The sequence below is a fragment of the Seriola dumerili genome, unplaced genomic scaffold (assembly GCF_002260705.1).
Source record: "Seriola dumerili isolate Sdu_G_001 unplaced genomic scaffold, Sdu_1.0 BDQW01000050.1, whole genome shotgun sequence".
In the NCBI taxonomy this organism is placed as follows: Eukaryota; Metazoa; Chordata; class Actinopteri; order Carangiformes; family Carangidae; genus Seriola; species Seriola dumerili.
Window position 1 is genome coordinate 3,028,830 of NW_019174305.1, and position 16,640 is coordinate 3,045,469.

The following is a 16,640-nucleotide window of genomic DNA, read 5'->3' on the forward strand; positions in this document are numbered from 1 at the left end:
AGGGTTGTATGTTGTGGGTAGTGAGTCTGGTATATTACAATAATACGGTAATAGCGGGTATATGATGTACAACATCCTTATAACAGTAAGAAGTTATAATATATTCATATGTACAGCAGACAGTATAGAAAAAATATCATTAAACTATTTTGATGATCATTATAGTTGTGTAGTAAAGTACTCCCCAGATTTAATATCACACTCTCAGATGTTTTTTTTTGTAAAAAAAAAATCATCAAAATCAATGGGGACAATGTTCATTATAAAATCTGGCGCCTACATTACCCAAAATGCATTACCCCCCCAAAAAAAGACAAAAAATCTTGTGCTTAATGGTTTCTATAAGTAGATCTGTTCTGAGTGGGACATTTCACAGTTGAAACATGAACTTGTCAGCACTCTCTGGTGGACAGACCAGGGAATTTCAACTGCTTGTAGATTATCATTACTTCTCAGCCTACATACTCACTAATATGATATATATTCAATAAGACAATATTGACAAATATATTTGCTAGGCTCTAGAATCAACACCACAATATATGTTGTCTCTGCACTCAAATAACAAGCTAGTTATACTGTTGTATCGACTTTTAAAAGATCACACTGACCTTTGGAGAAACAAGTAGTCATTTGTGAAACGTAAATGTTCAAAACTAGTAATAATAATTTAATAAAAAGTAATGGTATAGTAAGGTATAGACCCCAGGGAGAATGGCTGCTGCAATGCAAAAGCTTATGGGGATCTTAATAAACAAACAAACAAAAACCATAAGAAAGACAGAGCCGTGATCATTTATGCCCAAACTGTATTTTATACTTAATGGTGTACGTTACCAAAGCAAAATAGAAATATTACTTACAAATGTATGTTGAAAGGCACAGAATCAAAATACAATTTGACATGCAGGTTTTTTTTTTTCTTGAAAACTGGAGTAAACATTCAGAAGTTGACCCATCTGGCCTGTCTGTTGTACAATAACAGCCGTCCGTCACAGGGTGAATACTTAGCTTAGGGGTCGTTGCTTTTCAGAAGCATCTGGTCAAAATGGCAAAGTGAAATTACTACCGACTTACAGTACTAAGAACAGAGCATGCGTCCTCCATAACCTCTTTAAAGATCTGACGTTTGTAACAAACATTGTCTGTAAGAATCCCCCTGAACATGAGCTGCATCTGACGTCCATGATTAGCACCCGAAACTCTCCGTCCTTTGTAAAACAGAGACCACGACGACACCTTTACATCACTGTCAAGACAGATGGCCCCTGTACATAAATATACATATTAAATATACATTCAGAGGAGCAAGGGAGAAATGAGCATGCAAATTTGGTCCACCTTTACAGCAGTCAGCTAAAACAGAAAGCATCGAGCCAAGACTTATCCTGAGAAACAAGACTGACCACATGGAGTTTCCCCAAAAGGACATGCAAAACTGGGGCTGGTTTTTTGGCACATTGAAGTCTTTTTTTTTGTGTGTTTTTTCTAATAACCATCCCCTACACATGACTGGCATTTTTTTTATTTATTTCTCCACCCCTTCAGAGGTGAAGAAAGCTATCTAAAACATTACTCTGAACTCGCACTGTGCATGGCTTAAAGTCTCTTAATACAGATTTTTATACAAAGTATTGCAGAAGCAAAGCACATAAAATATTCCAGTTAAAAAAATACAACAATAAAAACTTAATATAAAAGTGGACGTGAACAGGAATTTCCTGTCAGTCCACAGGAGGTGCAGTTCAGCTTGTTATACAGTAGATCTGCCAAATCATAAAGGCCCAAACACAAGCTAATAACCCTGAAATCTATATGTTCTTCCAGTTACTGTTAAAATGTGCTGTGCAGGTGTTTAATGCTGCGTCTCTCTTCCTGGTTTGTGTCTTCTGAGTTGGGCAAAAGAGAAATCCTCTAATACTTTTCTCCATGTAGGTTTTTTTCAGGTTCATCTGGAGAGTTTGCTGATGACTCGAATGAGGGCGGCGTTCTCATCCTTGAGCCTCTGGTTGTCTGCTCTGAGGTCCCCCAGAACCTACAGAAACATCATTACACATGAGTGTTTTTAGTTTTCACACAGTAACACAGTGTTCTTTGTAGCTCTGATTTCTTCAGCAGCTCTTTGACTATTTTACAAGATCAGTATAGGAAATGTTTCACTCTTGTGAGGGTTGCCTTCATGTTTTATCCTCACATGAGGTGTTAACTGAGATTAAGGTCTGTGGTGCAGAATGATAAAGTGACTTTATGCCTCACATTGGTGAGTCAGAGGAACAGAGATAAATGGCTATAGAACTCTGCTGCTCTTAGAAAAGGTCAACGAGGTCAGCAGTCACATTTTTGACTTTCCAGTTCAGCCACTAAAATAATTACACAATGCATGTTTTATTATCATTATATCATTATCCTCTGTCCTTCAGTGTCATCATGACCTGCTCTGATTGGTTGGATTATAAATAATGGTTATAGCAGCAGTCACATTGTGGGATTTTGGTCCTAAATTTCTGGGCGTTGAAAGAATTTTGATGCAGCTTGTTATTGGTCACCCAGTGTCGACATCACTCCACAGCAGACTTATCTCAGAGTGAGATCTAGAAGTTTTGATTGATGACCAAAGACTTCACTACATTTCCTCTAAAAACAGACAGGCCAAATCTGCACAGTGTAAACGCACTTTGTTACCAGAGGACGGCCTGAAAAAAAGCCACACACATTAAAAACAGGGTGTTTGCTGTGTGAAACTGTGCTTTTTATTTCATAAAAGTGTATTATTTTCATATTAACAGGGATGGTCTTTGTTTCAGACCAGGTAGCCCATCTATTCTATAAAACACTGCAGGAAGGCTGGTCTTTTCATGCATTAAAGCATTAAATGTACAGTGGGAACTGGACTTACAAAATATCTAGTTGTCTACATTAGCTACAGGTGACTCAACAATTCACGTCTCACCTGCCGTTGTTACTGACAAACTGGCCACATGTCTGTGCGCACGTACATGCGGGTACTGGATGTGTAGTGGAGCATTAATAAACACACAGTTGCTATAACAGACCGCTTCAGTTTGTCAAACAATTAATGACATCATGAAATGAATTGTGACAGATGTAACACCTGTTAACGCTTGACAGTGCTGCTTTTATCATCCACGATGCTATGAGATCTGAACTTTTAGAAATGAATAAAAATGATTTGAGCTTTAAAAATCTGCTCTATATACTGAATTGTGTGACTTTGACCCTCAAGTAAAGCAGGTCTGCTGCAGGTGTAACTTAAATCTCTGATACAATGACCTTTAACCACAGCTAAGTTAATAACAGAGCCACAACCACAGAGGTTCCACAAAACGTGCACTTTTCTGATGATAATAACGGGACTGTTACCGCGGCTGGTTGATGAGATTTCCAAAAAGGTTTGTGCTGTGTGTACACGTCTTTAACTCATGACTGTGAAAACAGCCTAGTATTATCCACAACAAAACAAATAACCTCAGTTCTTTAAAATGTTACATTTTAACATTTCAGTATGAAAACTGACAGCAGTACTGATTATGTTGAGCTCACTGTAACTCCTTTTGGATCAGAGCGTCATATTATTGCAGTCAATTTAATTCCGTACAGTGGTAATTAGTGTTGAAGTGAACTTTTGTACCTTCAGCTCATCCTCCAGTTCCACTGCTTTCCTCTGGAGGGTCAACTTCTCCTGTGAGCAAAGAGTGCAACAATCATGATGCTGCAGGAGCAAACATTTCGCCTGCTGGTAATCACTATAGGTGACATTGTGCAAGTTTGTCACTTGACACTTGACACTTCTGACACCTTGGCTTCATGCTCCGCTAAACTTGTAGAGCTGTTAACATGCATTCATTCTCTGGTCTGTAAAGTCAGGTATACAGTAAATGCAGAGAAAATGTAAACAACTCAAGAACAGGAAACAAAAGCTCTGTTTGGTTTTTAAAAACAAACCTCTGCACCTTTAAAAAGCTTCTACTGGAGAAAAAGATGCATTTCCATTTGTTGCGGTACAGAAATATTATTTCTGTAGATACTAGATATTCATCATGAGTAAACATATTTATTTATACAGTACAGGAGGTAAGTTCCTGAAAGAGTGGACGGGTAAAAAAAAAAAAAAAAAAAAAAAAAAAAAAAAAAAAAAAAAAAAAAAAAAAAAAAAACAGACTTACAAATCTCTCTAGCTCCAGCAGGGCCGGTCTGTCCGTGCCACTCTCTTGGCTCTGCCACAGAGAGACACTATTAATTTACCACATCCATAGAATTGCTGCAGGCTTTTACAACTGCAACAGATACTGAAAGAATGAATTAATTTCATTGCAAAACATGACAGCAATACTTAACAAGTAGCAACAAAACAACCTAAATTTAGAAAATGAAACTAGAACATGCTACCACGTCCATATGCTCTCCTTGTTATTGGCTGACTCAGACAAACATCAGCCCCCACATAGATTCCCTGTTCAGACACAGACACACACACACACACACACACACACACAGACACACACACTCTCTCTTAAAGGTCAGAGGTAGTGGGAAACCTGTCGAACCTGTCGGAGTCTCTCCAGCTCCACTTTGTTTTGGCTGAGCAGCAGCTCCATCTCCTGCAGCTTGTCCTTCAGAGCCATGTTTTCCTGCAGTATCTTAAAGTACAGCTGAAAGGAAACACACAACACAGACTGTCAGAGCACAGCAACCTGTAGATCAAAGCGTCATAGATGTGCAGGTGGAAATAGTGTATCCGTGCCGATGTTAAAGCCTGCCAGGGGTTTCTGTTCACTTCTCTCTAGAGCTTGTTGGGTATCATTCCTGTCCTGGTTTGTCTAGATCTCAGGTTTAATTCATTTTCAGCCCTCAGGTGTGTTTTTAGGAATGTGTGAGTTTTTCTGTGAGGAGGGGGTCAGACACATACCGTTCTGTAGTCAGCTGATAAGTCTCCCAGTTGATTCTCACTGCAAACACACATGAGAGACTTTGTCAGAGAATCCTCAACACCAGCACAGGTTTAGACATTTAGAAATCTGACATTTACCTTCACATCCTGGGTATAAAAAGTATTTTTGCTAACTACTTCATGGCAAACCAGTAGATAAACATACACATTACCACTATGTACACAGTTGGAAAGTATAATAAGTGAAACCAGAAATAAATGTCACAGGTATTCCTATTAAAAGGTGGAGTAAGCAATTTTAATCACTACAATTTTTGTCAAATTCAGCGATTATCTCCTCGCTGTTCGCTAGCTGTCAGTTTTGTGTTTGCTGGAAAAACTCTGGTGTTCCTGTGCAGCCCCATGTCTGTAAAAGGGAAAGAAAGCAAGTTGCTCCGACTGAGACAGACAACACTATTTCAGCCAATGAGCATTCGGAAGGATTCATGCTTGTGACAGAAGACAAGGGACAGATGGGCTAAAGGGGTCAAGGACAGTGAGAGACGATAAATCAAGCACATGCTGATGGATAGTGCCAACTTAAGGACTACCAGGGAAACATAAGGGGACCAGTCTACCCTTCTGTTGCCACTAGACCGTGTGGAGCTTTGAACGGGATTGATTGGGACTGCAGATGAGAGACTGGCAGTGACGTTATGGCGAGTGCAGGGATGGAACATCTACTGGCATGATGGGGGCACATACACTATTACATTGTCAAGAAGGAGCAACGGCTAAGGAACAGCCAAAGAGAAGAATGTCAGAAGAATAAAAATTGAAAAGGAAGTTGTATGATCAGGCATGAGTGAAGAGCTGTGTTGATGTCGGTGGAGCTTTCAGTTGGTCTGTATTGTTTTGTCCCATTTTCTAACTGGTTAGTTAGAAGCAGGTATGGTGTCACATGTGAAATTATTTGTCCATGGACATTCAGCTTACTTTATAGTTTGACAACATACGCTGTTGATGTGATGTTAGATGTGCTAGCAGGAGAGTTTCGCTTTCTGCAGCTGGTGTGCTGCGTATGAGAAACCGTCTCATCTTCTCTGCATGTGAGTTTTGCAGAAGCAACTGTGGCCACAGTTTGCCTTTTCATTCGCTCTATATCATGGTGTTTGTCTGCACAACATGTGAAGGCTTTTATAGCCATGAAGTTTGCTAGAACCGTGGATTTATTTGGTTGGATGCATAATTCAAACGATATGCCAGGTAATGGCAGCTTATCTACAAAACTACAGTCCGCTCCTCTGTCACTGTGGTTTTGTAGGAACAACTCAACTAACTAACACTCACAAGTTTTTTTACCCCATTGTGATTTGGATGCTGTTTGTGTTCATGACGTTTGTTTGATGAGATTTTATAACGTTTGTTTTGCTTTAGCTATGAGTAAGAGTATCCACTTCCACACCGTACAAGATGCTCTGGATTCCACCATCGTGTCTTTGCCTTGGTAATGTGTGTCCATGAATTTGGGGGGTGGAGTTTCTGAAGGAGCACTGAAGGGAGGGGTGACTTTGTTTTGCTGTTGACTTTAAATGTCAAGAGAATTGCTTACTCCACATTAAAATACACAAGGCTCATAATGGCGAGACTCACTTTGAAGTGTTAAAACTGTTTACATCATCCAAATGAGCGTCCTCGTCATCATTCTGAAAAACATGAAGGTTCACATGTTCACCTGCACAGCACAGTTCAAATACATGTTCAAACATGTCTCATCTTAAATAATACAACAGGGTAGATATAAATTGGATAGTGGTCTATGTGGTCTATCTGCCACTTCTGCTGGGGATACTGCGAAACATAACTCACATTTTTATCATTTAGCAGTTTGTGGTTTCTCAAGCTCATTATTCATTAGTTTCCCCATTTTGTTTTTTTCCAGTAAGTACTTCTAAAATTAGTTAAAATTTCGACACTGTCTGACGGTAACATATACAATCTGTATCAGCTTGTTACAGTATTTATTAAAAGCTATATGATGTTTACACTGAGTAAATACTGATTCAGTGTTTTTAATGGCTGCCCTGTTCCACAAAATAGAAATATTATAGATGTCTTGTGCATCATTTTATACATTCCCTCAGATTCTGCCTTACATGTTTGGCATCTTTGTGAATTTTGGGATCACCACTAGATGTGCATGGCATGCATGCATGGAGTACATGTAGTGGCGCTTAAGAGATTAAACTCATTCTGCATTACCTCAGTGTATTCTAGTTTGACATATATTTTACTAGAAATTAAAATTGTCACCATTTCCAGTCAGCAAAGTTCCATCTTATAAAAAGACAGAAGTGTGCCAAATATTCAGTTACATAATGACAAAGAGGAACTGGTTTGGCTACCCTTTCACCAAGTTACAGTACTGAAGTATTATTTCAAAAATGAAATATTAAATGAATTTGTTTCCTAAAATAAACTTTCCTGTGTCATGTTTAACAAAAAAACTGCTACTTGCTTGGTGGTGAACGCTCTGCCACGTTGCGATGTCAGTATGTTTCTTACCTCCCCTCCTGGCTGAACTATGCCAGTGGAGCGTCTCTCCCTCCTCCCTCTCCTCCTTTCCTTCACTCCCAAACGCTTCTCTCCCTCCGACTCCACCTGCTTCACCGGGTCTGTGTCTGAAACACATGGAGGTTGACAGTAAACACTCCTGAGGTCTATGGGACTTTTGGTTAATGTTTTGTGACGCAGCAAGCTATCTTATCTTCGGCTTCAGTCTCTACTCCACATCACTGCATGTTGAGGCTTGAGAGCAATGAGCTCTCAAGAACAATGTGCTGTTTTTGGCTCACAGGTTGATTTGTCTAAACATGGTGTCAGTCAGACATATCAAATGGGGAAATGCTTCGTTGCCCATCAAAATAAAACAATGGTGGAGTGTGGGAATAGGTGACAAGAACACAATAAAGCGGTCAGAGGATGTACACAGCCCACACTAATGTTAGTATATGGTGGCCGCCCTGCTAGCTAAACCACACCTAAAGCTCTACTTAGCAGCAGTAGCCCTTAAAAACCGATGTGAAAAAACCCATTTCCTTTAAAATACTCCCCTGAAGAGCACTCCACCCAAAATGCTGTATCATATATCTTGTTTTCATTTAGCAGTCTTGTACTTACAGTAAACACAAATGAGGCCCTATTCACACGTGTGGACGTGTGAACAGAACAACAGATATAGGACTTTTGAGGCAATATTGATATTTAAGAGTCTAAAAACAGATCTAATAATGAGGTATTTGATCAGGAGACTTTAAATGTGTTACTAAAGAATTGTGACCAATATATGTACCGAGCAAGGCTTCTTACAGTTGGAAAATAAACTTGTCAGTGTTTTTTAATAGACAAACTATTTAATGGTGACACTGTTACTACAGTGTTACTGACACTGTTACTCAAAGCATTGTTTAGGTATCTGTCTACAAGGATTAATCTGGCTGGTAAAACAACACAACTCGTTCTTACCATGAACAGTTTATTTCAAAGCTTTTCATCCTCACTCACCCCTTTCAGCAGGTGTGATGGTGACTATGGGGCTGACAGGCTGGATGTTTCGATGCGGTAGATCTGCAGCTTTAGCCACAGTCTTCTCTGCTTCCTTCAGGTCCGTCAGAGTCACACCCTGCCCACACACAGCAAAAATAAAACCACTCAGAAGCCTTATGTTTCATTCAAAACTCAAAAAACATGCAACCTTTCCATCGTGAATGAAAAGATACTGATGCAGTACAGAATTTTTTTTAGGTGTGCTGCATGATGCTGCAGTTAAGGTTGTATTACACTCCTGGTATAATCAGGTTAACCTCATAATTACTCACTAAATAAGTCACTCAGAATACTGCTGTCTCTCAGTATCGTAACACAGTAATCTGTTTGTCCAAATGTTTAATTAACCAAAGCATTTGCATTTGATTGTGACACCTGCCAAGTGAGGACCAGTTTATAAAAGGTGTTTGGTTGACACAGTTACATGTGTTAGTATCTGTCTGTCTGATTCAACATAGCTTCTGATACCCAAAACAGCAACGTACAGCTCTGTGTAAAGGTTGTAAAATCTTATGTATGTAAGTATGTGACTTTATGCAGAAAGATGATTTACACTGTTAAATGATTCAAATTCTTTGTCACTGAAAAGAAAGACAGAAAACTGAATTAAGTATGAAAGACAAAAGATTGAGTTTAGAAACCTCTGTATGCAGATTCACCCCAAAACTCAGTGCTGGATTGAACCAGGTCTACATTTGTAATCTGGAGGTATTCAAGGGTCGGTTCTTTAATTGGTACTTGAAAAAACCTGGGAGTGAGATTTGCACACTGTGTCCAGGCTTTGGGCAGAGCTGAGCTCCCCCACCACAAACAAACACACTTTTGTCTCACCCATACTTGTGGGAACCTCTCACCTCTCCCCTCATTGACATTAAGCCACCACAACTAAACGTCTAACCTCTGCACTTCCCCTCAGCAGTGAGGACCAATCAAAATGTCCTCACTCCGACTTTGCTGTTGTAAATGTTGAACTTGTTAATCTAGAGACAATATTTTGTTATATTAAAATATAAATAAGTTCTAATCATGTTCTAAATTATTTTTTCTTTTGGCACAGTAATAAAATGAACCAATAAGAGTATCAATAAAGAACAATGAGGAGCATCCACAAGAGTGGTAGTATTGATAAAATCCCTCGTAAGCAATACCTGTGTGGAGCGGCGAGACTGGCGCATCAGCCGAGAGCGAGCTTTCCTCTGAGACTCCGACTCTTCATCTCTGACTGGAGCCTGGAACCTAAGCTCACAAGCATCCACAAATTTAAATTATGTTAGTATTATCTAAATTTCCACATTTTTATACACAGTGTATTTGTATGAAGATATCGACAGAAAATAAAGATAAAGTAAAGCATAAAGTAACAATGAACTGGTAATGAATTAGGTATTTTTTTCTGTTCCTGCTTCCTACTTGCGTCTGTCAGCATTGGGGGTGTTGGGACTATCAGCTGTGTTGTCCCTTGTCTGAGGAGTGGGTTGGACTCTCGCAGTGCGGTTTGCCTTGTCCTGCTCCTTTTCCTCCTCGTCTTTCTCTTCTGGCGTCTGAACCACAGAAAAAAACAAAAACAAAAGACCAACAGCTGAACTGTAATCAGCTCCCATCAATCAAAATTTCCCTAGTGGAGAAACCCAATTAATGTAAACAATGTTGGAATTTGTCTTTTTTTCTTGACCTGCCTTCATATCTGATGTTTTGACATGTTTTCATCAGGGCTGTGTCCAAAAGCTCTGGTGAAATGCTGGGTGTGTAGGTGGTCATGTGACGTCTAACAATTACATTAAGTGTTTGTTTGTCTGTTTTTTATGACAGAGATACATTGACTTTCCACTGGCAATATTTATTGCCAATGCTGGTTTTTGAAATTGTATATGAGTTAAACATGGTACATTCTGGATTTTTTTCTCATTTCCTGATATTAATTAAATTAATTAAAATACCTGATGAATCCTGTGAGTTGCCTTTGGCACAAAATAATAACTTATCTAATAAAAGTGTATTTTCATTACTTGTTTCAGAGCACAAACTGAGAAAAGCAACTCTGGCAAGTACAAAATCTTTGTCGCAATGCTGAGGATGTTTTATCACATTTTGTCATTTACATGCAGCTTTTCTATATCATACTTCATAATGTTCATAACACCACGTGGCTGAGAAATAATGCTATTGTGTAACATACAGGACTGTGTATACAGTAAAACAGTGAATTTTACCTTGTCAGCAGGGCTGACTGTAGAGGTTGTCACACTCTCTGTGTCTGGACTAGAGACGGTGGAGCTTTCTGGGAAAAGAGAACCAGAATATCTTGGAATCAGCACAATCTCTCATATCTATGCAGAGCGTAGTGTTCATGGTTAAGCTGTTTTACCAGGGCTGCTCTCTTTCTCCTCGCTCAGCTCCAGGTCTCCTGAAATGCCTCTCTCTTTAGACTGGTCCTGCACGTTCATCTTGTCTTTACTGCTCATCCTGCACACTGAGCTCCTGGAAGCAAAAGATAGGACAGATGTTTTTTTAAACAAACAAGAAACAAAAAGTAAAAAGATCAAATAAACATGAGGTCAAAGGATGATGCATAAACCAAGACAAATCTGTAAGATTTAAAATAAAATATCGCACATGGTACATACAATAAATATGCAAGATCTGTCTCGATGGCTCAATAAACAAACCATTTTCCACTGTTTTTTGATCCCAGTTCTTTTTTTTGGAGCTGTACTGATTAAGTCATCTGTTCTAGAAGATATAGGTGTTGATCAATATTGATTAAGAGACCAGCAGTGGGATACTTTTTCTGAAGCTAGTTTTTTTGTAATGGCCTTTTTACTTGCTGCTAGGAGGATCTTTACTAGGTAGGTATCATCTTTACTAACTCTGTCAGGGATATGTCCAAGATAGAGGGATGTAAGCATGAGTGTGATTAACCTTGTTTTATCCACATTCCCTCCAGCAGCACCTGAGAACCTGTTTGTTTACACTTATGTTTGGGAGTGATTAAAAAAGGGATGCAACCCTACCTCTGCTATTTCAATGTCCAGCTCTTCTCCCTATCATTGCTTTACGTGTCCTTATTCAGTGATGTGATGCCATGGTATAACTTGCTTATAAAAATAGGACAGATCATGACACTGAGAGCAACTGAACTGAACAACTGAAACACTTTTAATTGGGAAGAATGTATTTAATTCAGGATAACTTGAGAGCTGCACAGGTCACATAACTCTATCAGAGCCCAACAGAAGTTCTGTTTTTGTCTGAACCCAAACCGAGCCCAATGCAGTTAATGTAAGCTGAAACACTTTGTGTTACCCTATCATGCAGTCGTTACCGTGGTCAGAACTTACCTGTTTAACCAGATGACACATGTATGGGCTCCTTAAGTAATGTCATTAGCAGTTGGAAGCATCCTAATTAGTAGTACTGAAACAGTCAAATGTTCGCTGCCTAATGTTGGGCCAACCTGACCTGACCCAACCCATTCGGTATCCACACGTTAATACTAACCTCCGCCGTCTGTTTTGTGCATTTGCAGCGGCAGGGCCTTGTTGGTTTTGCCTGTCCAGTATGGACTGTTCATTACGCCACTGAGAGAGAAAGATACACAGTAGTCAGTGATCAAGACAGCCAGTCTTCTAAACTACATAAAGTAAATGCAATTAATACCAGATAAAGATAAACACTTTCTCACATTAGCTTGTTTCTGCGATAACTCCTCCAGCAGCTCCTCAACACTTTCATCAGCAACATCAAAAGGCGTCTGACCCTGCAAAGTTCATTTCACATCAAGAAAAACATGACAAAAATTAAATATGAAATGAAAAACAAAGTGGAAAAACATATGTGATGTTAAACTTATATTAAGTAATTTTACCCATGCAAGATACCAAAGTCTGTCTGTCATGATAAATGTTATTCCAGTAGATGAATGATTATGCTGATGTTGAACACAGAAGACACATATATGATATAATAAGAATTTTTCAGTATTTTTGGGCCTCACCGCATTGCTGCGGGACTCCATATTGCACAGCTGTTCTGCCAGAACGCGACAGGCCTCGCCCTGACCCCAGTGTGCTGCAGCATGCAGAGGTGTCCAGCCATCAAAGTCCATAGCTGACACATCCAGACCACACTGACACAGTATCCTGAACAACACAAGACCAAGGTGAGCACAGCAGGAAGAACTGTACGAGACAGTGCAAATCAGTGCACAGATCCGTTACAAAATAAAGTGAGAAATGTTTACTTGAGGGCCTCTAGGTAGCCTTTGGCTGCAGCCACATGTAGTGGGGTGGCCCCAGTCTTGGAGTGTCTCACATCAGGAGGTGGGCCCTCAGTTAGCCAGGTCTGGGCGTCTCTCATGATGTGCTCTTCCTCCAGCCGCTTGGCTGCTTCCAAGTCCACACCTGAACATAAACAGAAAGTCAAATACATGCGTTTTATATGTGTCCACAGTCTGAGGCACATGCATTTGAAGTGCATTTAGGCCTGGGCAATAAAACAACAGCAATATGTAGCAGCGATAGATACTTAATCAATAGCAATATGAATATTGTTCAATAGAAAGTCTGATAGTTTTCACAGTTGCATGAACAAAACCCAAGTCTGCTCTTTCCCTGGCCCATAAACAGCCTATTAAATCCCTTGATAATGGAGCGTGCTACAAGTGACAAACAGCCAATGATTTAACAGGTGTTTTGTTCGGTTGCACCAACAGCAACAGAAACGTGGAGTGAGAAAATGAGTGCAGCCGGTGAAGACTGTGAGGAAATTGTTAACAAGAAGGACAGGTGAGCTCGCCAGTATGGCAGTTTTTAGGTCTTCAAGTCCAACCAATATCAGAAAACTGTAAACTGTGCAGGAGAACCGCCCTGACCAATAGAATACAACGAAATTATTTTATCACCATAGTCACTTCCCCCCTTACGGAGCATCTCCTCACTCACGACCAACATCTGTTACATATCAGGAAACAACCCGTGGACAGTCCATGATAGAAAGGTACCAAGACACAACCCCATAAGACAAAACATCCAAATGGAGCAAAGATATAACCCACGCAGTGGTCTACTATTTTTCTCCTTGTCTTAAAAATAGGTCATTAAAAATTATGAAGAATTATTTCAAATTTCTCCCTTATGCACTCTCTTTTTCATCCTTTACAGAATTACTCAATAACTTTAAGCACAAACAAGTGCAACACCATGAATCTCTTCCAGGAAAGGTTGTGCACTGCTCTAAAAAAATTTCCTTTCCAGTGTTATCAGACTACACATCATACCAACTAGTTTGTTTCAAACATAACCTTGCTTTAAACCCTCTGTCCTCCAGCCCTCGGGGCCCAACACCATCAAGGACGTTTCAAATTTTAATATCAATATATTTCATGATATGGCAAAAACAGGCAAAATCACATAAAATATTCAAACTGACTCAAAGCCAAACTGTGAGAACTGTGTTTGTATCCGGAAACAACACACAGTAGGCGCATAGGTGACCACTTCTCCATACCTTATCCAGCACTGCTAATACAACTATGAACAGGCCCATCAGGGTGCATCTATTTAGCTCAACATATACAAAAACAGATACTGTTAACTTAAATTTTCCCAGATTAAGTACAAACAAATGATGAAACAACCTTTTTTAAATGGGTGTGTGGTTATCAGAGAATGTCACTCACCCTGTCTCAGAGTGTAATCCTGAAGAAGGGACTCAGTGGTCTCATCCAGAGCAATGTCCAGAGGAACATCACCGTCACAGTTCACAGCAGAGAGAGACGCACCTTGCTTCAAAAGGAAACTGACAAGACAAACATGGACAGAGTGAGAATCCATTCAGCCGTAGAAACATTTACCTAAATAGAGAACGCCTAATCCTATCACATTATCTGTGTTTTGGCAGCTGATACATTCACTCTTAAAAGTGGGGCCAAAAGGCATTATTCACAAACAAGGAAAACTGTAGGAAAAAAAGGTGCATCAGTTCTTAAATCTTCATTTGCATGCATTTGTGCTGGGCCAGCCCACTAATGCTTTAGCTGACTTGCTGTCCTGCCAAACACGACAACAATGTTACTATTGTTGAATGCAGAAATACTCTGGCACCCATGCTGCACTCTGACGTCCCCACAGTGGCAAAGAGTACTGTACTACACAGCTGTTATATTGTGCTAACTGTAGAGACTTATACTACATACTCTGCAATGTCAGAGTAGCCGCAGGAGGCAGCAACATGCAGTGGTGTCCATCCCTCACTGTCAACCTGGTTCACGTTGGCACCATTCTCCAAAAGGAACGTCACTATCTCCATGCTGCCATCTATGCAGGCCTGCAGACAAGAGAGGGAAACAAAATAATTCAACTGTAAATGTTTCTTATTCATCGGACAATAATTTATAAATTAAACCTCAGGAGGAGAAACTGCCTCACCTGATGAAGAGCAGTAATTCCATCAGCATTAGAACAGTTGATAATTTCAGCCACATCTTCCCCGTTCTTCCCTTTGGTGTCTTTGGCCTCCTTCAGCATGACCTGGGCCTCCTCTGTGTCCCCGCTGGCACAGGCAGCCAGGAACTCTGCGGCCCTGTCAAACCTCACACTTTTCCTATAGATACAAGAAAATCATAAAAAAAATTGTATAGTTTTGTTATCTGAAGCAAATACCACGAAAAGGCCAAAACCAAAGTGTTAGTCTGTCACTCAAAGTTATCTGATTTCCCTAACTTGCTTGTGGCTCTCATCCCCAAGCCCGTCAGTTTCGTCTGAAGAAGTAAACCCTTAAAACAGATTGCAAATATTTATTCACTTTTAAATGAAAAATTAAATGTTATTAGCAAACATTACTCCAACAGGATTAGATATCTGTCAAATAGATTGTTTTGTTGCAAGGAGAGGTGGAAAACTAAATGTGTTTTTAACAATTTGTGGACACAGATGGACGTGGAAAGAAATAAGCTAGATCAGGCTTTGGATGCACAGGCAATACTTGCTGTGACATCAGTTCACTGGTGATTTTGGTGTTTTTGTGAGATCTGTAAACAATAAAAAAGATACAGACTAACACAAACCTTTAACTTGGTCACTCTGATTTTCTGTGTTGTCACACAAATTGGCCTGTAAGTTACTCTCAGTCAGTGTTGGTGGGGGTCTTCTTGGGACTGCTCTTTTCTAATGCAGTTGATGCCATCATAAATAGCTCTTGTTAACCCAAATATCAATTAGCAGAGGGCTACAGTTTAGCTTTATAAGATGGTCACTGCTGGAACACTGATTGAAACAAGCACTGTAAACCTTATATAGTGTAGTCCAAAAAAAATCATGATTAGCAAAGTCAAACTGTGGCACAAGTAGACCCTCATCAAGACCGACTGTAAGTCACTTTGCTAGCTAGCTAACTAGGACAAACACTACAAACTACGGCCTCAGAAACGACGCTGACAACTGACAGTTTCAACAAAAACTAGACATTGTGAGCTTCATTAAACTGGTGACGTTATCTAGTAGCTGGAGGGCTAGTGTTTTGGACTATGGGGTGTTTCTGTTATTTTGTCCACCCCTTGTGCAAGCCCACGCACAACATTCCTCCTTTAGCATATCTTGAGATGTTTAAGCTAAGCTAGCTGGCTGTTAGCTGGCCGTTTAAGTAAAACTGTTTGACGGGAGATGTTTTCTTACCGTCGTTTGAGGATGGGGCTAATTTCGTCAGACACTGACTGCTCCCCCGGCGGGTCGTTCAGCTCGGCCTCTGGCTCCCCTGCTCTATCCTCGGCATCGCCCCGCCACCTCCGCCTTGGCACGGCCGACGCTTTGTCAGTGCAGGAGCCGGCCCAGCGCTTCAGCTGCTCCCGCCGCTTGGTCCTCGCCGAGTCCCCCATTTATTTATCCGAGGAGGACTGTGTTTTTAAAAATAAAACATACACTGGCAGGGAAAGACACACCCTCCATGTGTATACTTTCACTTCCTGGTTCTTGCTCTGGATGTGGAGGAAGCCTCGGCTCGCGTTCGTGTGCGTCGAGAGCGCGCAAAGCTGCGCAGGCTTGTCTATGTGACGTCACCACCGCTGCTCGTAGTAGACCCTTGAGGGGAAATGCTGAAATAGCTTCATGCCTGGGCATTGTGCACATACTATAACCACTTCACTTCCTGTCAT

General features: G+C 40.3%; 1 protein-coding gene across 1 annotated transcript; it reads right to left on the reverse strand.

Annotated features, from left to right (window-relative positions):
* Positions 1–789: 789 nt before the first annotated feature.
* On the reverse strand, positions 790–16,504 carry LOC111217994 (protein phosphatase 1 regulatory subunit 12C-like). Its single transcript, XM_022740073.1, has 20 exons — positions 16,165–16,504; positions 14,920–15,094; positions 14,688–14,818; positions 14,172–14,290; positions 12,735–12,894; positions 12,489–12,633; positions 12,177–12,251; positions 11,993–12,072; positions 10,860–10,972; positions 10,705–10,772; positions 9,905–10,035; positions 9,643–9,730; positions 8,453–8,570; positions 7,454–7,569; positions 6,542–6,594; positions 4,928–4,967; positions 4,566–4,670; positions 4,185–4,235; positions 3,650–3,700; positions 790–2,035 (listed from the first exon to the last, which is right to left on the reverse strand). Exons 1-20 carry the CDS (start codon positions 16,362–16,364, stop codon positions 1,949–1,951), a joined length of 2,106 nt encoding a protein of 701 aa, XP_022595794.1. The 5' UTR covers positions 16,365–16,504; the 3' UTR covers positions 790–1,948.
* Between the last annotated feature and the right edge of the window lie 136 nt (positions 16,505–16,640).